The sequence below is a fragment of the Nyctereutes procyonoides genome, unplaced genomic scaffold (genome assembly GCF_905146905.1).
Source record: "Nyctereutes procyonoides isolate TBG_1078 unplaced genomic scaffold, NYPRO_anot_genome, whole genome shotgun sequence".
NCBI classification, from domain to species: domain Eukaryota; kingdom Metazoa; phylum Chordata; class Mammalia; order Carnivora; family Canidae; genus Nyctereutes; species Nyctereutes procyonoides.
In genome coordinates this window covers 13,130,513-13,155,868 of record NW_026575082.1, presented here as the reverse complement: position 1 = coordinate 13,155,868, position 25,356 = coordinate 13,130,513, and the positions used below count along the sequence as shown (strand labels likewise).

The following is a 25,356-nucleotide window of genomic DNA, read 5'->3' as shown; positions in this document are numbered from 1 at the left end:
AACTTTTATTGCATTTATAGTTGTGTTCTCAGTTACACTATTATTCTGTGGGATCAATATGACTTATGTAAGGAACCCAATTTTGTATTTGTAATTTATATGCTACTTTAAGTTCCTTTTGATTCTCTGATTCTCTGGTTTGTAGGTTAGGAGTTCACAACTTTAATATTCCACGAACTGCAGGGTTTTCTTCTGTAATGGGATTAGGTCTTCATTTTTGATGTAATTACAGATAGTATTTTCTCCTCAAATTATGATTCTCACTCAGTCATGGCTCAAGGATAGGTTTTCAGAGAACATCATGTATACTGTTCTGTTGTCACTCAATCAATCCATTTTCTGGGAGTGGGCTGGGACACACTAAAAAAAAAAAAACATTCCTCTTGGGTTTTGCGTATTCCATTTACAAACCATGATCTCATGGAATTTTACAGTGCTGAAAGTTCTCTGTAAGTTTTTTGGGGAGAATAAGGAACAGAGCAGGAGTCCAGGCCTTTCTAGCCTCCCTTTTTAAAGGTTTCCTCTGTAACCTATGGTTTCCTGGAAAATAGCTGGCTGTGGGACAGCTTATAAAGAGAAGCTGTGCCAGTGGAATGCTCTATTCTCAAGGAGGGATAACAGATTTAGAGATAATCACTTCAATCTAAAATTTGTTGAACTAATAACCATAAATGTGTCTCCTCTCCCACCCCCTGTCTTATAGGTTAATCATTGTGATTCATGGTCATAATTAGAAAGTCATAGAATTACTCAACACCTATCCTTACCAGTTTTCATAGGCTGTAGGACTTGGCTGCTCCCTCCTCTGTGTGATAATTGAATTGACTTCATCAGAGCACAAACCTAAGCTGGGGACAGTCCTCACTGGCTTCCAGGTATGTATCGGGAGAGGGCAAGCATTTGGTGGTACAGGAGCCTTTGGGATAGTTGTTCCAGTGTTGAAGCAAGATGTTTGAGGATCTTTATCCTTGGCATAGAGTGCAAGGCAGGTGCTACTTTATCATCATATCATCCTGCTACTTTCTAGCATCGTTACTGCGAGCAACTGAATGTGTCTGAGTCCCAATTCTCTCATTTGTCTGTTGGGAAAATAATGTCTTCCTCTTTGGCTTATTGGAGAGCTGAATGAGGTAATGATGTGGAAGGGTCTGTGACATATAGGGTCCTCCGTAAATGCTTATTACATCTAGATGCAGGTAAGACAGTCTGGGTTGTAAGCTCCTACTGCACTAGGCACCATGAGTCAGGAGCAATCATCCTTTTGTTCACTGGATATGCCTGACACATGGTAGGCACTCAATAAATAGTTATTTACCAAATGAATGCCTGGGCTATTATTTTACTGGGATACTAGAGAGGTCTAGAGTTTTGCTTGGGATTAAGGTCAAATGCAAATGAATATTTTTAATTTAGGAAACTGTATTTCTTATCTGTATTATAACATTTGTTTTGTGTAAGGAGAGGTTATATATCCAAGGATATAAAAATTTCATAGGTGTTAAAAATGATGATGTTTTGTCATTTAAAGCAAGGATCGACAAAGTTTTCAGTAAAGAACCAGATCGTAAATATTTTAGATTTTACAGGCCATATGGTCTCCTTACAACTACTCAGTTCTGCCATTGTAGCTGGAAAGCAGCTGCAGACAGTAGTAAATGAATGGGCATGGCTGTATGTCAATAAAAATTTATTATAAAAACAGGCCGTGGACTGGATTTGACCTGAAGGCTCTAGTCTCTGAAACTTGATCAGAAGGTGGAAGCCCTGATTTACAATTGCAGAAGAAATAGATGTCATATAGATTTGGCTAAGAAATGAAAAAAAACATTTATGCTGTACTAATTCTATATAATTATACTAATAATAGGAACATTTGTATAACAGGAGCAGGGAAAGACATATTATTATTCCTTTTTTTTATAGATGAGAAAATTGAAGTGCCTAGAGGTATTTGCTCTAGATGTCAAGCTAGTAGGATTCAGAGTAGGGTCTGGAGCCTCTGATTGTCACTGTGCTGCTCTTTCTGTGTTGTATTCTTTGCCATCTTATAGCTTTGGTCATCTTTGTTCTCTGTGTCTGTCTCACTGGGGCAGGCAGTTGGTGTTGTTTGAAGCCTGGAGGCTTCAGTTTGGGATCGAGGAGAATGGAGGGCTTTGATGGAAAGGGTGATTGCAAGTTTTAAAGCAAACTTTTGTGTATTTTGGTCTTTATTATTATTGTTTTTTGTTGTTTTAATGGTATATATATGTATTTTTTTAAAAAGATTTTATTTATTTATTCATGAGAGAGAGAGAGAGAGAGAGAGAGAGAGAAGCAGGCTCCACGCAGGGAACCTGACACGGAACTCGATCCCGGGACTCCAGGATCACGTCCTGGGCTGAAGACAGGAACCAAATCACTGAGCCACCCAGGGATCCCCTGTATTTTTGATTTTATATCTTGTGGCGCAGGCTTTTAAATATGAAGGATAGGGATCCCTGGGTGGCGCAGCGGTTTAGCGCCTGCCTTTGGCCCAGGGCGCGATCCTGGAGACCCGGGATCGAATCCCACATCAGGCTCCCGGTGCATGGAGCCTGCTTCTCCCTCTGCCTGTGTCTCTGCCTCTCTCTCTATCTGTGTGACTGTCATAAATAAATAAAAATTTAAAAAAAAATAAATATGAAGGATAAAATAATGAATGTGTGCTCAACTGTCTACTTTGGGTAAAAGATTTATTTTTCATTAGTTCAAAGGCCTACTATGCTGATATTTTCCCAATGTACGTTTTGTTTCCTCAGCAATGTGAGGTAAAATTAGATGGAAAAAGAGCCTCTTTAGGATATTTCAAAAAGACTACTTTTATCATAACAGAAGATGTTAATCATATTGTTTCGTGTCACAAGCTGGCAAAGACTTTGGTGAATCATTCTGGCATTCCTGAATTTTACATCCAGGAAGAAAAGACCAATTACTAAAGAGTTAAAAGATTGGTTCATAACTCTTGATGAGTTGTAACATACCTAGGAGGAGCCATCTAACTCTATACTTGATGAAATCATGTTCTTACAGCCTGTTGACACAGAAAACCTTTCTAGCTTGCCTTGAATAGCAGCGCTGTCAGGTGAGTGACCTCCAAAACTCCTTTAAACTCTAGTATAATTCTCTGACGCTTTAAGTCACTGATAGTAGAGAGATTGACTTTCTTCACTCAGGTGAGATTGTGTATGCAAAATCACAAATGGTGTTGGCATGTAGTAGACACTCAACGAATTCTCACACCCTCCTTAGTGATTCATTACATTACCTTAATATTTAGCTACAAATAGTGGTAGATTTCATCATTAATGATTGAACAATCATACCACACCAAATTTTTAGGCTTGTAGGGCACAGTCATCAGTAGTCAGATTTTGTTGGATTATTTGAGAGGATAAACAGATTCAGTCCTGGATTAAAAACAGTCTAACAAGCTTTGAATCTGCTCAGGCACCCAGGTGCCCAATGTGGTACGAATATCAGCAGCCAACTACAACAAAAGTGTCAACCCCAAATCCAGAAAACCAGACCAAAAAAATTACCTTACTGTGCGTGTGAATAGTATCCTTTCTGAAAGGTAATGCTGGACAGCAGCCATGTGAAATAGTTATTGATCAACTAACATGAATTAACTGATTACATATTAAAATTTTCCAACCCCTATAAGTCCTAACCAATGATGATATTCAACTGAAAAATTATGGTTTTCAGAATTTTGTGGAAGAATTTAGAGAAAAACCCCACAAGCATTTTTCAAATGAAATAGTGAGGAGAATTAACAACATATTTGTTTTCTATGTTCGCTATTGATAATCGAGAGATCTTCTTGATGCTCAGCTATGAATTTTCATTGGTCAACATCTTACCTTATAAAATGGGCTTTTACTTGTTTCATTTCACACTAGCTGCATAAGTAGCCTACATTCTCCTTATACGTATAGTGTAGATAAGCAGTTTATGTTCTCCATAATAGCAATATCCCCACTTTAAAAAGTTTTCTTTCAAATTTCTCTAATATAATCATATTTGTGGAATTGAAGCTCAGAAATACTGTTGTCTGAAAAGAAGCTAGCAAAGGGAGACAAAGTCTGTCAAAAAGGGAACCTGGCCAGAGAGGAGTCCTCATTCTGTCCCTAAATCATGTCAATTTTGCAAGTTTTCGCGCTTTCTCACTTTCCTCTAGTTACAACATTTCTTCCCGATTCATGGACCCCAAAACAGCCTCAGATGTTATCTCAGTTTTATTTATTTATTTATTTAAAAAGATTTTATTTATTTATATGACAGAGAGAGAGAGAGAGAGAGAAAGAGCAAGCACAGGCAGGGGGAGCAGGTGGGAGCAGAGGAGGGAGTAGGCGAAGTAGACTGCCTGCTGAGTAGGGAGCTTGTTGTGGGGTTTGATCCCAGGACCCTGGGACCATGACCTGAGCCGAAGGCAGATGCTTAACTGACTGAGCCACCCAGGTGCCCCTCTGGCTCAGTTTTAAAACTTTTGTTTTTTCAGTTGTGGAATATATTTGTCCCATGAAAACTTTATTAGAAGCCTGATAAGAAAAAGGGGAAGGAAGGAAGGCAGAGAGAAAAGGAGGGAGGGAGGGAAAGGAAAAAAATGAGGTACCTGGAGCTCTAAAATTCCTTGAAGAAATGAATAGGACAAATAGAAGAGCAGGTCACATGGTGTGGAGGCAAAATTGGACAGACTTTCTGGAGATATTGGCACACAGTTGATCAGTTCTTTGCTTCCTAGCAAATTAGTTTTCTTCTAGAAAGCACTCCTCATGCCATCTCTGTCAGTAGACCTTGATCATTTCCACCCACTGATTGGTATTCAGCTATTCTAGTTGATAAACTAAATAGTAACCCTCCAACTCCAACCCAGGACTGCTAGAGGGCAAAAAAAAAAAAAACCCACAAATAAGCAACAAACAATTAATAATAGCTTAATGTGCATTTTGCAGATTCTGTGTAATAAGCGAAGAAAGGGTAGAATAACACAGAAATTGAAGTGTAAGAGAATGTCCAAAACAATGGTTATATGAAGTAAAATTGTTTTCTTCTCTAGTGTAGCGATTTGAGTTGAAAGATGTGGGGCAGCCCCGGTGGCTCAGCGGGTTAGCACTGCCGTCAGCCCGGGCTGTGATCCTGGCAGACCCAGGATCGAGTCCCACATCGGGCTCCCTGCAACGAGCCTGCTTCTCCCTCTACCTGTGTCTCTGCCTCTTTCTCTCTGTGTCTCTCATGAATAAATAAATTTAAAAAAATCTTAAAAAAAAGAAAGATGTGGATCAAATATTATGATGAGTCCTCTGAAAAGAGACCCAATTGGAAAGAGTAAAGAAAACATACACATAGTAAGTTAAATATTTAACTCAGTGGAAAGCATAGAACGTGTGAAGTTGTTTAAAAATATATATACCATATGTTTGTCTTCTTCTTCTTTCCTCTTTAATCAATCAATGACAATTTTACCCTGGATTCCAAAATGGCACTTGGAAAAGTGCCATGGTGGGAGGGGTAAAGTTCCTATATTTCCATTCTTGATGGGGTGTGGATTGAAACTTACCTGCCCAGCTGTTAGCAGCAACTCTAAAGGCAAGAAGGTAAATGTAAGCATTGCCTAATATCATTCTTAACAATGAACATCGCATTGGAAAATTATTTTAAATCCTAGAAACCCAAAGGGGATTTGATTGAAACCAAAGGATATGCTATTCTTATGAAGTAAATGTCTTTTTAAAAAGAGCAGTTTGTTTTATGATGTGTTGAATTTTTTGTAAATGTGGCAATACTTGTTGGGAGATATTAGAAACATCTGTGACTTCACTTGTCCCCCAAGTACCCGGTCAGATGTCTGATGTAGTTGATTGATTTTCTAAAAATGTGGATGTTTGAATAATTTTAAAAATCTTTACATACTTGACAGATTGAATTTTATCTTTTTATTATTCCTATAATATAAAAATGGTATAATATTTAGAATATCTGTATTTTAAATAATATGAGCTTACATTTCTCTTTTGCAACCTGAGTTGGAAATGCTTTTGATTGCATCTTTCACAACTATTTATTTGTCTTTAAAGACTGCTTATCATTCAGTTAGCTTTAACTAGACCTGAAAATATATACTAGCAGTATAGCATTTATGTGTGTCAAGTTGGAATTTCATTCTTGGGTTATTAATAGCTTTGTGGGAATTATGAAAATCATAAGATATGAAATATTTTGGGGTTATATATTTTTTTCCTATTGTGAAGGAAAGAACCCCAGAATATTTTGGGTTGTTAGAAAATCTCTCATCGAAAGTTTTACATTTCATCTTAAAGGAAACCAATTTAACAAGTGAACTATTTCTAATGCAGAAAAGTAATCAAAACTTGATTCCACTATGTAGCATCTCTATTGATTGAATGTATGCAGATTGAGTATGAAACACTGAATTATCATCTATAATTTCAAACGTTAAAATTATTTACAGGGAAAAAAGGCAGATGTTAGCAAATAAATCCATAAAAGATTTGAAGCGCTCTTATGTGCCACAATTTGCATTCTTTACTGATGAGATACAAAGATGAATATAAAACTTGGAATCAGCCTGCAAGAGAATTATGCTTTGGAAGCAAAGACAGAAATATAAAAAAATAATTACCTAACAGAGTGATAAGGGAAACTGAAATATGAATGTTGTGTGTTTAATATCTATATACCTAAGCTATGATCACAAGATTAGAAAGCACATGGAAAATAAAGTCAACTGATTTGTCAATATTGTGGGAGCAAAATTCAAATTTATTGTGCAGATTGTAGAACATCATTAATGATACCTGATATTTTGTCATCTGCACGATAAGTTTGAATATGAGAGCCAAAGTCCTTTTACTTCATTAGAGGTTAAATAATGGATCGCTTACTTGGAAAGTGTTATAGACAAAAATATGATAATATTTCTATTGATATCAAAGTGAGTTTTTTCTTTTTTTTCTGAATAAAGATTGCCAATTGCCCCCCCCTTCAAAGTTGTGGTCAATGGGAGGTGATATTGGGGAGAATAAGTATGAAATGACCTAAGTCAGATCTAATTTGGGATAAAGTTGTTTGCAATCATGAAGTTCCAATCTATATTTATGGTATATTTCCAAAGGTTTCAATGCAATCTGAAAAAGATTTTAGAGTAAATGTTCAGTCTAGAGAAGCAATCTCCCAGTAGATCAGAGGAGTCTTGGAAGGACAACCTGAGGCTGGAGATGCCCCATAGAGGTGAGGTAGTTCAGAGCAGTCCTGATGGACACTTGGTGTTGGCCATTGGTCAGAGACACCAGTGAAACCAATGATACATGTTTTATTATTTTATTATCATTATTTTACCTTATTATTTTCTTATTTATTATAAGAACATCTTCCTGTCAGGAAGCTTTGTTGTGGGTTACTAGAGCCGTGGTCTTGGAGAACACAAGTGTTACCTTCTCCGGATGGCAGCATGAGGAAAGAGGGTAACTGAAGTGACAGTAGCATTAAGTCGTGCTACTTAATGATTGGCTGTAAAGAGAGGATAATTTCTAATTTACAGGATTGTTTGAGTATTAGGGACAACATTTTGAAATACCAGGCACATTATAGACATATTAAATGGTAGCTATTATTATAAAGTCATTGTAGGTGGAGTAGTGCTAATTCCTTGAGATGAATGGATTTTTGAGGGATCTTGCTATTTTAAAGATTTAAAGATTATTTCAAGTGTGTTTGGAAATAATGATGACTGATGTAAATTATGTACAAGTTTCAAGTTGTAGCTTATTAAGAAGTAGCTGACATCAGCAGTTCAGCTTTCAGACTTAGACTTTGCCAAATAGTAAGTTCTTTGTGTGGTGGATGTTTTCCAGAGTGGATTTACAGTACCTCCTGTTGACGTTTGGGGAGCATCCTAATTGCATCTGGAGGCTGAATTTCATTTTGAGAGGTTATTCCTCAATTTTCCATGTAATCTTAGTTCTTGCGTTAAACACAAATAAATTTGCAGTGCCTTAAAATTTGCTGCCATGCTTAGTAATACATCTACAGTACATTTTAACATTAAATTTTAGACATACATATAAAATTTATGTATAAATATATACATACATGAATATATAGAGAGGTTATATGTTACTATATTATCATGGACTCTTCTTCTACAGCTTCTTTCACTCAAGTTTGCACTTGTGAGATACGTGTTATCATGGGGTGACGATAGTTCACGCAGACTCATTGGTGTGTATGTTCCATTGTATGACTGACCCACAAATTGTTATTTACCTTACTGATGATGGACATTTGGTTTGTTTCTGAGTTTGGGCTATTATGAAAGTGTTTCTATGAACTTATTTATTATACACACCACTAAGTTTAAAGTCTGAAAGTTATTTTGCTACATACCTCTAATATCTGATACAGGTACATTTTCATATAATGATGATTAGATCTCTACTTTCCATTTATTGTTAAGCTGGTCCCATTAGTAAATCCAGTGGATTTGGAGATGGGTTTAGTTCTACTCTTCTTAAATTAGTCCTGATAAGAAGGGATTTTTGATAAGGACAAGAAAACTGACCTTCGAACTTTTTTTTACTTTATTTTTTGTTGTAACAACATAACATGGCTTTTACTGACCACCAAAGTTCATGAAGAAGAACAATGTTAAGTGGCTTTAAAAATGTTGAAAGTATTATATTTTTAAATTGTCTGCTTGAGTATTATTAGAGTAATACTAGAATAAGTCTTGATAAGTGCTATTTAAAATTTTTTTCTTATATAATACTCTTCTGCTTTTCCATTTCTTTTTTTTTGATGATTTTATTTATTTATTTGAGAGAGGGAGGGCGAGTGTGTGAGCCAGCATGGGGGGAGGGGCAGAGGGAGAGATTCTCCAAGCAGACACCCTGCTGAGCATGGAGCCTGACACAGGGCTGCCTGACACGGGGTTCCATCCCATAACCCGTGAGATCATGACCTGAGCCAAAACCAAGAGTTGGACACTCAACAAACTGAGCCACCCAGGTGTCCCCACTTTTTCCATTTTATTTTTTAAATTAATACTGGACTCCTCAAAGCTCTTACACCACCACTGGAGCTGCTTCTATTGCTCTATCTGCTCTATGAGATGGTGAATTTCTCAGAGGCAGAGATTGGGTCTCATTCAGCTCATCCTATTATCGGCAGTGACCACACTCATGGGAGAACTTTATAAATGGTTATTGGGTAATTCGGTTACTGTCAGATTTAGCCAGTCTCTAATTTAAAAACAAGCAAAACAACAACAGCTTTCAGAAGGTAATTACTGGATGCCATTTCAGTTAAATTATTAAATGCTCATTTTTCTTTATTTTAGAGTTTTCTATAACACCAGGAAAGGTTTCCTGAAATAAATGTTTACATACAGTCATCCAATATCAACTACACCTTTTTGGATATCCTTCGACAACTACCATTCTTACCCCTCCCTTGGAAGTTTGGGCAGAATTAAAGCTACATAGACTCTGGTGGAAACTTAGAACCAACCACAGGGTAGAACCAGATGGGGCTCAGAAAAGGGATTTGCTGCTGGGTGAGAACATGAGAGTAGCTGGAGCCAGGTTAAGGAACTCATGAAAAGTTAATAAAATTTAGTGTAGATTCTCTGTTCTTTATGCACCAACAGGAAGAGAGAGTTTAGGGGTGCACTGGAGCTCCCAGAGTGAATAAGGGTAGCAGTAGAATTAGAAAAGGGTGCAAAAAACAGTGTATTCTAGAAAGCAGGCCTGGGCATGAAGAGGTCTGAGCCTTGCTTTTCTCTTGGCCAGCTTTGTGATTGTGCGGAAGTCACTTTGTTGCTTCTGGCCTCAGGTTTTTTAGTCTCGAGAAGAATGGAAGGAGTTGGCCTGCATGAACAATCATGTCCTTTCCATAGTAGGTAAGACTCTGGTTGTTCAGCTCTGTGCAAGTCATGCCAGAAAGGAACACCCTTCCCCTCTAATGCCAGGGGCACATCCTCACAAAGAACCGGGGTAAATAGCTGGAACGTTTAAAGAGCCAGGTTGAGATCCTTCAACTTTCAATCCAAATCCCATCTTTTCCTTTCGTATTGTGCTCCTAGTCTTTTACAGTAGTAAACAAATAGCCAGAATATCTGATGCCTTTTCCTTTGATGGCAAAGATTTTGATCAAATAGCCACCTCCATTATATGACAAAGACTTTAAAAATATTAGAATTAAAAAATATATTAGTATTTTTTTATCTGAAAATTTGCAACTTCACACAAGTCTGTGCACTTACCTCAACTCAGACCACCTTGAATTTATCTGATTTCTCTACTTCCTCAGTAAACTTGTTACTAAATGGGTAATTCCAGCCACTGTTGTAAAGTGAACATGTTGGATGTGAAGATATTTTTCCAGATAAAGAATGTAGATTCCTGAGGTGTGAAGCATTACTGAATTCCCAGGCACACTCAGGACATACATGTCTTGGAAAATACCTCCCTGAACTCAGCTTTACCACACAAAATGAGAAATACTTATGTCACTTACAAATTCAGCAGGGAAAAACATGTAAGCATAAAATGGACTCTAAGCTGAATGGGGGGGGGGGAAACACCAATATATAGTGGGCATGTGTTTGGCCAGCCTGTCCTATATGGAGTGAGATTTAGTAGAAATGGTAGATACAGCACAGAGAGCACTTAGTTTAGGCCAACATGTGTGATGCGATTCTTTGATTCTTTTCTCATCTGGAAAGAGGGAGTGACAATCTACCCAATAAAAGTAAGCTAATATATATAAAACATGTCTGGCACTATTTAGAAAAATATATATAATGTTATTTTTTTTTTGTTTTTTGTTTTAAAGATTTTATTTATTCATGAGAGAGACACACACAGAGAGCAGAGGGAAAAGCAGGCTCCATGCAGGGAGCCTGATGCGGGATTTGATTCCGGGACTCTAGGATCATGCCCTGGGCCGAAGGCAGGCTCCAAACTGCTGAGCCACCTGGGGATCCCCTAATGTTATTTTTTCAAATGAGGTTTTATAGACTAAAAAAGCCAATGTTAAACTGAGAAGATGCTAAAAGCAGTGTACACTATTCAATTCAATGCAATAATAATTTCTTAATGCTTACTATGTGCCACATGTCTGATGATAAAAAACACAAGTAAGTGGGCTTACATTTCCATCTTGGAAATACAAAGAAAGAAAAAAAAAGGCATTTCCTTTGAGAGGGATAGTCCAAGGTGAGATCTACATAATATTTTCTTGATACTTTTGGAACAGATCACTGGAAGGACAAGGAATCTGTCCTCAAGGAGTCACTCTCTTACTTTGGTTCCATATTACCTGTGACTCTACCCTGTCAAAAGAAAGTATTCAACCTAATGACTTCTAAAACCCAACATCTTTCAAGGTCAATGATCTCTTGAACAATATTGATGACTGGGTGAAGCACCTCAGGTCCTACAGATTGCATGTGGAATGGGTCAAAGGAGGTGAGAAGGTGACAAAGGATATGACTCATGACAAATTTGTTGGGTATATCCTCAGTCCTAAGACATTGAGGGGAGAGTGCTGGAAAGGGCTTAAGCAGAAACAGGTATAGCCTGTGGAGAAGGAGGTGGAATAAAGGTTTCTTTTTTTTTTTAATTTTTTTTTTATTTATGATAGTCACAGAGAGAGAGAGAGGCAGAGACACAGGCAGAGGGAGAAGCAGGCTCCATGCACCGGGAGCCCGACGTGGGATTCGATCCCGGGTCTCCAGGATCGCGCCCTGGGCCAAAGGCAGGCGCCAAACCGCTGCGCCACCCAGGGATCCCAGAATAAAGGTTTCTTGATTGCTAACCTGACCATGAGGACATGGTTGCCTGTAACTTTGTTTTACTTGAATAAAGGCAGTCCTACCACAATAGAATTCTGTCCCCCAAAGACATGTCTAAGACCTAATCCCTGGTACTTTGAATGTGTTCTTATTGGGAAGTGTGGTATTTGTAGCTGTAATCAAGTTAAGATGGGGTCCTCCTGGATTCGTGTGGGCCCTATTCCAGTGATTGGTGTCCTTATAAGAAAGGGGAAATTTGGACTTGCACAGAAGACAGTGAAGAACACCACATGAAGATGGGGGCAGAGATTAGTGATGCCTCTACAAACCAAGAACACCAATGGTTGCTGGCAACCACCAGAAGCTGGGAGAGAGGAAGGAAACAGACTTACCCAGCCTCCAGAATGAACCAATCCTTCCAACACCTTGATTTTGGGCATCTGGTCTCCCAAACTGAAGAAGAATACATTCCTGCTATTTAAACCACCTGGTTTGCAGTAATTTGTTACCACAGCTCTAGGAAAAGTAACTCACATCACTGAATGAAAATAGATCTCTGTCTGTATCAATATCAATATGGAAATCAATATATATACAGCAGGATGACGATGGCTCTAGTTTTCAAGTTTTTAATAACGTGTTGAATCATTGTATATGATTATATTTCACGTATGTAAAATGAGAACTATTGATTTATCTTCCTCTGATCATCATGTTCTCTCTCTCTCTCTCTGTTTTATTTTATTTTTGGTTTTAGACTGTTGTCAGTTTCAGGATGGATTCTCTTGTTGCAGCCAACACCAAATTTTGCTTTGATCTTTTCCAAGAGATAAGCAAAGATGATCATCATAAAAACATCTTCTTTTGTCCCCTGAGCCTCTCAGCTGCCCTTGGCATGGTCCGCCTGGGGGCCAGAAGTGGCAGTGCAGAGCAGATCGACCAGGTATGGATCTAGTACCTCTGGGTCCACTCTCTGAGTCAGACCCTTGTCCCTCTTTGACAAGCCATGCTGCTCACTGAGCCTGGGTCTTGAAAGGAGGCTGCATCTGCCTTGGAGCATTCATTTACGTCCTGCATGTTCTCTCTTCAAGGCTCTGCCTCCTTTGTAACACTTCTCCAGCCTCCTCAGTCTCAGCTTTTCTCAGTCACCTTCTCTGTCTCTGTCTGTGTGTCTGCAGGTCTGTCCCTCTTCCTCTCTATAATCATCCATGCTGATATTGCTAGCAGTATTTTTAATGTGTGTATGTGTCTTCTCTCTTTCTTTCCATAAATAAATATTTAGTAAGCACCAATTATGTACCCAGTGGCTAAAGATCTTGGAGTCCTCCCTGACTCCTCTCTTTCTCTCCCCCTTTACATCAAACTCTAACTCAACCTCTTTTCTCTTAATATACATCCAGAATGCTGGCACTTCCTGCTACGTCCCTGAGGCCTGACCCAATACCATCCTTTCTAACCTGGATGCAACTTCCTCATGGGCTTCCTTGTTTTGTTTCTGCTGACAGTTTGTTCTCAATCTATCTGCCAGAAAGATCCTTTAAAAACCTCACTCACAGCCTATTTCATCTTTTCAAAGCCTGGACTTCCAATTTGGCTAATGACAGGAACCTGAGTCCTTACCGTGGCCCATGAAGGTCTGGTATCTGAATTATAGACAGCTAGGTGACTCTCTCTATCACCCTGTCCCCTCCCCACTCCTCCAGCTACACTGGCTTCCAGATTCCTTGGGTAAGCATGCCCACTCCTGCCTCAGAGCCTTTGCTCCATTCCATTTGCCTCATGGCTTTTCCCCCAGACAAGTGATCTATAACTTACTTTCTCCTTCAGGACCTTGATCAGAATTTACTTCTCAACCAGGCCTACCTTGAACTCTCAATCTGATGTTGCATCTTGACACCCAACCCTGTAAAATTCCCTCTTCGCCCAGCTACTTTCCCCCACATGACATTTGCCATCTTCCAACACAATGCGTACAATAATTCATTACTATGTGTCTCCCCTACTAGAATATAATCTCCCAGATGGCAAGATACTTTGTCATAGAACAGTGCTTGGCTTATAGTAGCCATCCAATCCAAATTTGTAGAAGGAATGAATGAAAGTGACAAGAACAACTTGCCGAATAAACTACAGGCTCCTGAGGTTGGCCTTATAACTTCCCTGGATCTCGCACATGTCACAGAGGTTATGTGCGAACCCCACTGTTGCCTTTAATATGGAGGAGTTGAATTCTTGGATTAAGGTAGAATGTGTTTGGGGTCATCATTTTTCCTTATTCATTTACTTTGATTTAGAATATTATTCCATTAGCAAAACTTAACTTTAGAGTGTGGTTGGCATCCTCATCTTCCATGAGGTTTCAGATGTTCTTTCTCCAGGCACCTGGCTTTCGCTTGTTCAGGAAAACTGTGCTGAGCAGTGCAAGATGTGCATTTGTATCTTACCTTTCTGCAATGCTCTGTGTAACTTGTCTTTTGCTGTTATCACTTGCTTGTTTGATTGGAAGGTCTAGATCACTGCTAACACAAATATAATTTGAATCTCATAAGTAATTAAAAATATTAGTAGCCATGAGAAAGTAAAAAGAAATGAGTGAGACTAATTTTAATAATATTTAACTCAATACATCCAAAATATCATATCAACATGCAATCAATTAAAAAATGTAAATGATATATTTTACTCTTTTTTTTTATACCAAGTCTTCAAAAGTCCAGTGTGGTGTTTTACACCAACAGTCTGCTTGGCTCAATAACCACATGTGTTTCATGGATACCTTGATATTCTTTTAGTTTGATTACATTCACTCTTAAATGCGGACCTGAGGGTAGCATGCAGTTCACTTTCCTTCCATTCCACTTCACAACCAAGTCAAGAGAAACATCCACTCCCCTTGGAACTGTTGTTGTTTGACTATGTAATCATTGTCCCTCTCACACTATAAAACTGTGTTTGAAACAGACTTCCTGCTATTCATATTTTCTAAGAGACTCCCATAATTGTCATCATGCAGGTCCTACACTTCAATGAATTTTCCCAGAATGAAAGTAAAGAACCTGATCCCTGTCTGAAAAGCAAAAAACAGGAAGTACTGGCTGACAGCTCTCTGGAAGCGCAGGAAGAAATAAAGGGGTCTCTGCAGGTGAGCCACTACAAATTCCTGTCCCTTTTCTTATGAACTGCTCCTTCTGGCTGTGCTGTATTTGGCAAGGGTTACTTATCCCCAAATATTAGGTCCTGGCTGTCATCAGCGGCAATGGCAAGAGCAGGAACACCATATGACCTCCAATTCTTTTCTGATTCTGTGTCTTATGTGTTGTTGGCTGTAAGCTAGTTTCCTAAAGAGTAGGATTTCATATCTTCTGCTCATCATGATAAAGACAGTTAGAGCAAAGCTCCATTACTTATCTACTTTTACAGGGCACAGGTCCCCAGGACGGAGCATGGTTGAGGATGAAGGGCAGTTAGGGGTAGGAATCAGCTGTGGGAGTCTTATTTCTTTCTCCAGTTTTCCCCTTTCTAGTTCATGGGGTAATCTACTGATGCACAAAACTTTTATTGGTTGTCTCATACCAGGAGTGGGAAAGATATTCTCCAGGTTATATATTCCTCTACCTTAGAATGCTTAAGAGGAGGGCAGAGAGGTGGTTGTCTTTTTCTTCTATCTTTTTGAATATAGAGAAAAACAAGGTGCGCTGATCTAAAATACAGTACGCACTGCTGAGTCCCCGGTGTATTGTTCCTGGATGACCTTGACACCAAGTGGGAGCCGTGATCTTCCCCTGGGATCACTTCAGGCCCTCCATCCCTCTCTTCCTCTCAGCTTGCTCCCCCACATGGTAACAAAGTGAAATGACTCATTTCAGGATCAGGTCACATTTTCTTTCTTTTTTTGTTAGGAGGAGTCTTCCAGTGATGAGAGTGGACTGCTCAGTTGCTACTTCGGGCACCTTCTCTCCAAGATAGACAGGATCAGAGTTGATTACACCCTAAGTATTGCCAACAGGCTTTATGGGGAGCAGGGATTCCCCATCTGTCCGGTGAGTTAGGTGCGGCTGATGATGAAAACTATCACACAGCATACTATTTAAAATCAGTTGAGTAGCTGGATCACTCAGCTGGCACCTCTGGACAGGAGGATGTGCTGTGGACCGGGGGGGCTCCCTGGGGTCCCCTGTCTATTGTCCTTCTGGGTTTCAACGTGAGCGGTGTATGAGGCCTATTGGGGGGGGGAAAGAGGGTCATGTCACTAATAGTTTTCAGGGCACGCGTGGGTTTGGTAATGGCCCTGTGTCTTGGGATGGTCTTTCCCAGTAAAGATGCCTAGCAAATGCACTTGGTAGCTCTTCTTTCCATCTCTCCCTCCGCCCCCAGCACTCCCCTAAAGTCCCCTTTCAGGCCACCAGCGGGCCACATCTCAATAAAACTGTACTCACGTAGCAGCACCGAGATGCGGTGGAAGGAGACTGCGTCTGGAGCCAAAAGGCTCATGGCTTGTCCCTGTGGCTGAGCAGCGTGTGCCTCCAGCGAGGCGCATCTGAGTCCAGGCTCCAACTTCCTCTGCCACTACCAGAAGGAGCCACATACTTAGCAAAGGACACGAGGGGTGGGACCACAGGCAAATGTGTGATGCAGTTGGTTAGGCTGGTCCGGGGAGGGCACAGGCTTAACCTCCGTTGGCCAAAATAAGTATGTTCTCCCGCAACAGAAATGAGATTGTAGATGCTGCTCTTTTTTTTTTCTTTTAAACTAGCCTTATTGAGTTATAAATTCACATATTATATGATTCATCTATAAAAAATGTACACCCGAGTGGCTTGGGTATATTACTTATGACTTTTCAAAAAATTGTGGTAAAACATAATGTAAGAGTTGCATTTTTCACTATTTTTGAAGTATACAATTCGGTAGCGTTGAGCACATTCACCATGTTGTATAAGCATCATCCAATTTCCAAGACGTTTTCATCACCCCAGAAACTCCAGAACCATTAAGTAGGGTTTTAATTGCTAAAAATAGAGGCATTATATAGCTAAGTCTCTCAAGTTACTTAATATTCATGTTGCAGTGTCTCCATAAATGGGTTATATCCAAGGAAAAGGTATCTGAGGGAAAGGCTTGTGCCCTTGTAACTGTGGACTGCTTTATGAATCAGCATTCTTTTTTCTTTTTGTAAGATTTTATTTATTTATTTTTGAGAGAGTGTGAACAGGAGGAAGGACCAGAGGGAGTAGGAGAAGGAGGGGAAAGAATCTTTTCTGATAAAAAAAAAATTCATTTATGAGAGACATAGAGAGAGAGAGACATAGAGAGAGAAGCAGAGACATAGGCAGAAGGAGAAGCAGGCTCCCTGCAGGGAGCCTAGTATGGGACTCTATCTCAGTACCCCAGGATCATGATCTGAGCCAAAGGCAGACTCTCAACCAGTGAGCCACCCAGGTGCCCTGAGGAGAAAGAATCTTGAGCAGACTCCATGCTGATCGCAGAGACTGACACGGGGCTCCATCTCACGACCCTGTGACCATGACCTGAGCTGAAACCAAGAGACGAGCACTTACCCAACTGAGCTACCTCGGTGCCCCGTGAATAACCCTTCTATATCCTAAATTGTCACCAGAATGAGTGTAAGGCCTCTGGCTAATTGAAAGTGGGCATAGATAGAGACCACATGCATCCTGTTTAAATAACTGGGCACATCTCTCACTTGGCTTCTCTTGACTGCCTCACGCCTAGCTATCAGCATGGTTATCTGATTTCATTGCATTCTTTCTCTTTATTCCAATTTAATAGGAATACTTAGACGGTGTGATTCAATTTTACCACACGACCATTGAAAGTATTGATTTCCGAAAAGAAACCGAAAAGTCCAGACAACAGATTAACTTTTGGGTTGAATCTCAGTCCCAAGGTAAGAAAGCCCAAACACATTGTAGCTGGTGTTCTTTTCCACTCAGAAGGAGAAAAGTCAGGCCAGTGTCTGAGACTGCTAGTCTGTCACGACCAGGCGCTCACTTACATGGACCACGTTCAAGGCCATTTGGCAGGTGCAAACAGTCAGACACTTAGCTGCTGCGCTGCTTACTGTTGCTCTTTTGCTCCAACAGAAAAGGTGAAATCCTTTCAGCCAAGCACATGCCAGCAGGATGTTAACTATTTCCATTTTGTTAAAAAAAAGATCAGTAGAAAGATTGTGAGGAGAATCTATTCAGTGGGAAATGGGGACATAATAAAATCCCAATTCTTATCAACCTTTCATTAACTATATAGGTGTTTTCTGAGTTAAGGAGGGTGTAGAGATACCGATGAGAAGTGAAACTTGAAACTTTAAGTTCAATGGAATAGTTTTTTTTAAATATGAAACTCCCCTGTCTGAACTCATCTTGGGAGAAGCGACTAAATCCAAAATTATTTCTCCTTGCTTGGTCCACATGCCACAGAAATTCCTGTTCCTTCAAGGTTCCACTCAGTTGCCAAGAGGAATGTGCGTTCATTGAAAAAAATCATACTAAGCCACAAATATCTCATTTCTCCTAGTTAGTTAACTCTCCTAGAGTATTTTAAGTGTAGGTGATGTCAACATAATCTATTATTATGGGGTTTAAGTGGAAGTGCTACAGTAGGAAGCTTTACTCATCTTTAAGAACTTGGCATGTATTCAAATAACCGATGGATTGGTATTTTGCGGTGGAAAGGAATGCTGGACTATAAATGGATGACAGCATGGGATTTTCCAGGTCACTTGGGGGCTGTGTTACGGTGAAAAGAGCCTCAGAGCTGGGCCAAGAGCTAGAATCTGGCCCCAGAACTGATCTCAGCCAGCCTTGCTGAGTTTTGACATGTGGCCTTACCTCTTACTGGCTGTAGTTTATTCCTTATAAGAGAAGATAGCAATACCTACTTCTCATGGTTGACATGAGATGGAATGAGAGAGGACACACAGAAGGCCCTATTCATATATCCTGACTAGGCAGGGATATAAAAACCATATAAAAATTTATATGCATTTTTGTTTGTATTTAAGCATATGCCTTTTGCTGTGATGAGCGCTTGAGATAGGAATTTTACACAATAGTTCTGTTTCTCAAAGAGGTTATAATATAATCAGGTGGCAGGGGCTACTCTGAAAGTTAAATCATGACACAGGATGTCCGATAGCAAGTTCCCACCACAGTGGTTCAGTGAATCGAAGGAAATTCCCTCTGTTTCAGTGCTTTAGAATGGGTCCCTCTTGGGGTTGAGTGATGGCGTTTCTCCCCCATCACTTCCGCCCTCACCTCCACCGCACCCAGAACTGTGAGTCCTGTCATTTTCTTGGGTTAGTTCTCTCTTTCTCTCTCTCTCTCTTTTTTGTAAATATTTTTTTTATTTGTTCTTGAGAGACACACACAAAGAGGCAGAGACATAGGCAGAGGGAGAAGCAGGCTCCCCATGGGGAGCCCGATGCAGGACTTGATCCCAGGACCCCGGGATCAGGGCCTGAGCCAAAGGCAGACGCTCAACCACTGAGCCACCCAGGCATCCCTCTTGAGTTAGTTCTTGAATCAGACATGCCATAGCCTTGGGGATGGGAAGCAGCATTAAGGAAAATCTGTCTACATGAATACCTCTGATACAACTCATATTCAGGATATTCTCTGAAACCTTTTTTAAAGGTAAAATCAAGGAACTTTTTGACAAGGATGCTATTGACAGCACAACAGTGCTCGTGCTGGTAAATGCTGTTTACTTCAAGGCCAAATGGGAAAAATATTTTGACTCTAAAAACACAGTTGATGCACCTTTCTCTCTAAATGAGGTAAGATATTACAGCACATGGTTTTCTAGACATCCCACTGATAATTCCACTAAGAAGTACAATTTGCAGGATGTATAGTCAAATTTAGAACTTAGGTCTCTGGGTTACAGCATACAATATAATAAGAATATTTTGTTATTAGCAAAAATCAGTACCTGAATTTTGTTGACCACCTCATTGCCAGGTACTGTGCTGAGCATTTTCCACTCATTATTTCACTTGTTCCCTAAAATATCATTATGAAAATGGGTGTTATTATTTCAATCTAGGAGTTGAGGGGAAAGAATGCAAAGGTTAGGTTACTTAGCTAAATTCATGCATTGGCATTCACATCTGTATTTGTCTCAAGAAACCCGGGATCTTAGCCCAGACTATAGAATGGAGGAAAGGAAAGGATTGCATCCCACTCCACCATCTGTTAGCTATGTCACTCTCACAAGCACTGTCCATCCTCATCTGTAGACTGGTGACCTCTCACAAGGTGTCTGGGGTGGTGCCCTGTATCTGATGGAAGCCTAGGAAAAAATGTTGTCTTTTAATAGTACATGATTATCGTTTAACCAAAGTTTCAACTGGCGCTGGGGAGGTCATTCAGGCTAGTGAGGGCAAGGGGTCAGGTGAGGCTAAGAGACTGGGACTGGGTGGGGCAGGCATGGAGGGGGAGCACGTGGGGCTTGTTTCCCTGGCTAGGGTAGGTCGATGCCTGGATGGACAGTTTACCAAGAAGTGACCTTAGGAGCTGAAGAACCTATTAAAACCATGGGAAAATAAAGTGTTGGCAAAGGAAGGGCTGACTGATCAGTGGGCCCAGAGTTCATAGGTTAGATCACTGGCATGACTTAAAGCTTCTGGTGAAGACCCTTCTCATGAATGGAGCCCTGTTCTCAGAAGAGAAGGAGGCCACGTGAGCATGTGAACTTACTCGGGCAGTCCTGTGATTTTCTGTCTTGTCCACTGCAGAATGAAAAGAAGACTGTGAAGATGATGCACCAGAAAGGCCTATTTAGAATCGGCTTCATAGAGGAGCTGAAGGCACAGATCCTCGAAATGAGGTACACCAAGGGGGCACTCAGCATGTTCGTCCTGCTGCCTCCTTACTCTGCAGATAACATGAAGGGCCTGGAAGAGGTAAATCATCACTTGCACATCTCTCCAAAATATGTCATTGTCGATCTCTGGAGAGGGGCCCTATTTACCATTTACCTTTCTGAGGAAGGATGGCACCTCAGCTAGCAGATGTATCAGAGAGGATATCAGAATCTGAATTCTGTGAGATAGTTCTTCCTCATTGATTTAGAAAAGAACAAATGCCAAAAGCATTGGATAGGACTCACCTCTCCCATTGCGTAGCTCTTGGCAATTGTCCTCTGGACCAGACCAAGGAATCATCTGGACTCAGAGGGATGTGAGAATTGCTACAAATGAAACTTCTTTTCCTTTTCTCTGAATAGCCTGATTTCAGTCAATCTCTTGATTGAACTACTCTGCTATGGGTCACATCACGACCCTTCAGCTGAAATCTGGTTTTGTGTGCACATGCCTTGAGAGAGTGGAGACACTGACACCGTAATAGATTGCTCATGAGGTGTGAATCAATGAAGGCTATGGAGGCTTGGCTGTATACTGTTCTGTGCAGTGAAGAGTTGGAGACAGAGGGAGAGAGAAATACCTGGATAGTGATCACAAAAATGGCTGTTATTCAAAATGTATTGTGTACTAGTGCTATGTTAAATATTTTACATACCTTATTTTGTTCAACCCTCGCAATAGCCTAATGATATTCACTTTATTTTTTTAGAAGAGGGGATTGAACCTCAGAATGTTAAGGCTTGGCCAAGCTCACCCAACTTAGTTGACTGACCTTTGCTGGGCTTTGACATTCAGATACCAGATGACACTAGAACTAAACCATCCTATGACCTCTAAAGAGGAAAGAGGTTTGCTTTGAGGAATTTAAATGAAATCAGAATATTTTGAGGCTTAGGGAAGGACCCAGAAGATTGTTATACTGGCTGTTGAAATAGGCTCAAGCCCTTTGAAGTAATTGGGACATCCTCTGCAGGATCATAATCTGACCCTAAACATTATTTCCTTCCTCTTATAGCTTGAAAAGAACATCACTCATGAAAAAATAGTGGCCTGGAGCAGCTCAGAGAATATGTCAGAAGAAACAGTAGCGGTTTCCTTCCCACAGTTCACCCTGGAAGACAGCTACGATCTCAATTCTATTCTACAGGACATGGGCATCACGGATGTCTTTGAGGAAGGGAAAGCTGATCTTACTGGAATCTCTCCAAGTCCCAATTTGTACCTGTCAAAAGTTGTCCATAAAACCTTTGTGGAAGTGGATGAAGATGGCACCCAGGCAGTTGCTGCCAGCGGGGTTGTCGGCATGGAAAGGTCCTTATCTTCTGGGGTGACATTTACTGTTGATCATCCCTTCCTCTTTTTCATCAGACACAACAAAACCAAAACCATTCTCTTCTATGGCAGGGTCTGCTCTCCTTGAAAGGAGCACAGTGTCTAGTACCTGGGAGCTGGAAAAAAGTGGTGGTATGGTCCCCCCTGGCATAACATGGGCATTTGTGTTCTCATTGATATCCAAAGCTGAACAAATTTTATCACAGCTCTATGCCTCCTTCCTCCAGACACTGGCCCGTGCTTGTCCTGATCCTTCTCTCACTCTGTAGCTGACTTTCATCTATGTCCATTAGTATCGAAGACTCTGGCTCCTCCTTAACCTTTCACCGCACTGAACACTCAAGCATATCATTTCCCCTCTGTGACCTACAGGTCAATGTTATCAAGAATGTTAAGTTCCCTACCTCCTTATGAAGGAATCCTGAAAGTTCATTAGACCACTTCTAGGAGAGGATAAACTCAGAAGCCACTTTAACGTGGGCAGCAGGAGGAAATGTTTAAATGGAATGTGTCTTAGAAACTCAGCTCTGTTTCTACTGTAGTTAAAACCATGGCCCATTGCTGGGCAAGATGTCCTGCCTCTTCCTCATAGAAGATGCCCCGTAAGGTGTTTCTCCTCTGGGAGAAAGTAAGAGGATTTATTACTGAAGAGGATTTAAGTGAGAATACAAGGACAGAAGCCTGCCCCGGCCAGCACTCATTCTGCACTGACAGGATATGTTTTGTGAATCTGACATTGACCCAGGAGAGCGGCAATAGATTTAAAAATTAGTCTCAGCTTTCCTTATTGAGTCTTCTAGGCCATCATCATGAAGCACTATCCTGTGTGTCTCCTTCACCCCCTTCCTCAGAGAATTCTCCTCAGTAGTTACCCCTAGATACCCAGCATGTTAGGTAGGACAGGGGAGTGCTGCCTTCACCTCGGGCTGCTGGTCTACCTGGCCCCCTCTGTCAGGAGTCTGGCCATGTGGACCTATTTCCTCCTGGAGGCCTCATGCCTGGTTACATTCTGAGAATAGGCCTGGGTCTGGGCATGATGCACATGGAAACTTCTGTCAGGAAAGCCCTTGGCTTCATATCAAGCTCTAGTCTACTGAAAGCCTGATGCCTGAGTGTTCAATACTCCAGGACCTGGGACCTTCGTTCTCTGATATGTCTGTCTGAATTCCTGATTTCTGCCTTAGCTGAATGCTCTGTAATGCCTACTAACAATGCCTAACTCTAGGATGTTGCCACTCATTCTGTCAAGGTGAATTCCTGGTCTTGGTCATGGTTCTGTTTTCTTGTCCCACCCTATGAGCATCATCCTCCTAGTTGCCACTATGTTGGTTAAGTGTGGCTGTGGCAGTTTTTGGAGGAGGAGGTACGTTAAGTTCAGCGCTGTCATGCTGCCTCCCCTCCAGCCCCCTTTTCCTCTACATTAATAATTTCTTTGTGCTGTGAGGGACCAGTTCCATATTCCCCATATAGACTTCTCATCGTCAAGGTTGTTTGTGAGTATAGAAAAAATTCTCATTGATAATGTAAGGCAGCTTGAGGTGGCTCTTCCAAGTCCTTGCCAAAGAATGCATGTCCCATGGTCAAATTTATGTCAGGTAATCAAATACATAGTCTCTTCTCTGTTTCCTTTTGGGGTTGATGTTTTGAAGATTCTGTGCCTGGCCTGTCATCACTGTTGGATACTGAGCTGGAAAACTATGACCTATGTGGCATTGTCTGGCCTTGCTTATGTTCTTATTCTTTTCCTTGATAAGCACATCTTCTCATTTGTATTGGTGTCTCTCAGAATTTTAATCACAAAAGGAAAAATGTATCTATTTACAAAAATGAGAATGAGATTCTTAAGTCTTTCTGTGAATCAGTGAGCAGACTCTTTACTAAACTTCCATTGATTAAAATGTTTTTTCTTAGTAAATAAAGCACTTTTGTTGTTAGTTATTATGTGTATACTATTTTATGTGCCAACTATTTTAGTTACCTAAGCCTGACTTTAAATACTTTCATCCAAAAATATAGAAATACATAATCTATAAAGCTAACCATTCATCTCAATGATGTCAGAAAGATATCTCTTGTGCCAGAAAATCGTTTCCAACTTTCCACCAGAATTACATGTGAAGGCATACACAAAAGATGAAAGCTTGCTATGATTCTAAAACCTAGGAGTGATAGCCAATGGATCATCACATTTGGAAGACATTTCTGCTGACTACAAGTTAAGAGCAGGACGGCAAGCCTAGTCAAGGGGTTCCCGGTACTGTGTCACTCCATGTCAGTCTGCTTTGTGCCCTACCATTACTGCCTCCTCCAGGGTTAAGACACACAAGAGCTCTGTCAGTTTAAATTCCAGACATCCACTTCTCTCCTTTGTCCTTGCTGGGATCTCCTAGCCTCTGTCTTTCTTGTCATTTTCTTTCTTCCTGCAGCCACTTGAAGACTGAATGAAACTCCCTCAATACAATGCACAGGAAAGTGAAGAGAGGTATTGGCACTTTCTACCCTGAGCAGTCTAGCCTTCACAATCGAGTATTTTTGGTGGGGCAAGGACAGAAAGAACCCTGGTGGTAATGTTGTTGGATTCGTGTATTTCATTTAATCCTTCCATTTGGAGTGTCAGAGAGACTACATGGAGAGGAAAGCATTCTAACTTGGTCCAATGGAACTACAATAGATGGAAGCCTATGAGAAACTGGGGATCATGCTCAAATCTAGGAGTTCTTGACTCTCATTCTTGCGCCAGTGAGATTGACCCTTTAATATAGCAGCCCGAGACACAGAGAGCATGCAAATCCGTGTTCTATAAGTGCTAGAAAACCAACCTGAGTGTGCAAATCTGGGGAGTTAGCTCTTCTGTTTCTAGTTGAAGATTCCTTCTGCTTAGCAACATTGACAGGTGGGACAAATGAGGCAATGTAGATTCCTAAACAACTGATTCATTTACTCTGACTACAAACATTCTGAGAAGAGAACCAGGAATGTGTTATGCCCAACAGGCCCTCTAGTACTCTGCAGTTCACAGGCTCTGTACATTCTGTTTTATTTCAACCTCCTTATGATTTCATACATTATCTAAAGCATCTTTACCCCTCAAACTCCTCCCCCGTTTTTCTTAATGCTGAAGCAAGCCTGAACATACATTGTTTCATCCCTGATTGCTATTTACTTCTTTTGCATGTGTGGATTTTTTTTTTTAAACTACAGTGTCATTAACTTTAGGTGGAGGCCCTATGATTGGGATGATGGGTGCCATGTGGTGTGTCAGTGGGTTTCTTTGCTCCATAACTGAAGGCCAATGTCAAATGTGTTC

The 25,356-nt window shown here is 40.6% G+C and overlaps 1 protein-coding gene across 2 annotated transcripts; it reads left to right on the top strand.

The window, feature by feature from the left end:
* The first annotated feature begins 757 nt into the window (after positions 1 to 757).
* Positions 758 to 23,987, top strand: LOC129514526 (serpin B12-like). 2 transcript variants are annotated; one of them, XM_055333152.1, is made up of 9 exons: positions 758 to 875; positions 3,049 to 3,100; positions 12,591 to 12,776; positions 14,847 to 14,975; positions 15,733 to 15,873; positions 17,624 to 17,741; positions 19,486 to 19,628; positions 20,589 to 20,756; positions 21,733 to 23,987. In XM_055333152.1, the coding sequence occupies exons 3-9, from the start codon at positions 12,609 to 12,611 to the stop codon at positions 22,135 to 22,137; spliced, it is 1,272 nt and encodes a 423-aa protein (XP_055189127.1). In that variant the 5' UTR covers positions 758 to 875; positions 3,049 to 3,100; positions 12,591 to 12,608; the 3' UTR covers positions 22,138 to 23,987. The 2 variants fall into 2 exon arrangements, with proteins under 2 accessions (XP_055189127.1, XP_055189126.1); XM_055333151.1 differs by lacking the exon at positions 3,049 to 3,100.
* The last annotated feature ends 1,369 nt before the right edge of the window (positions 23,988 to 25,356 follow it).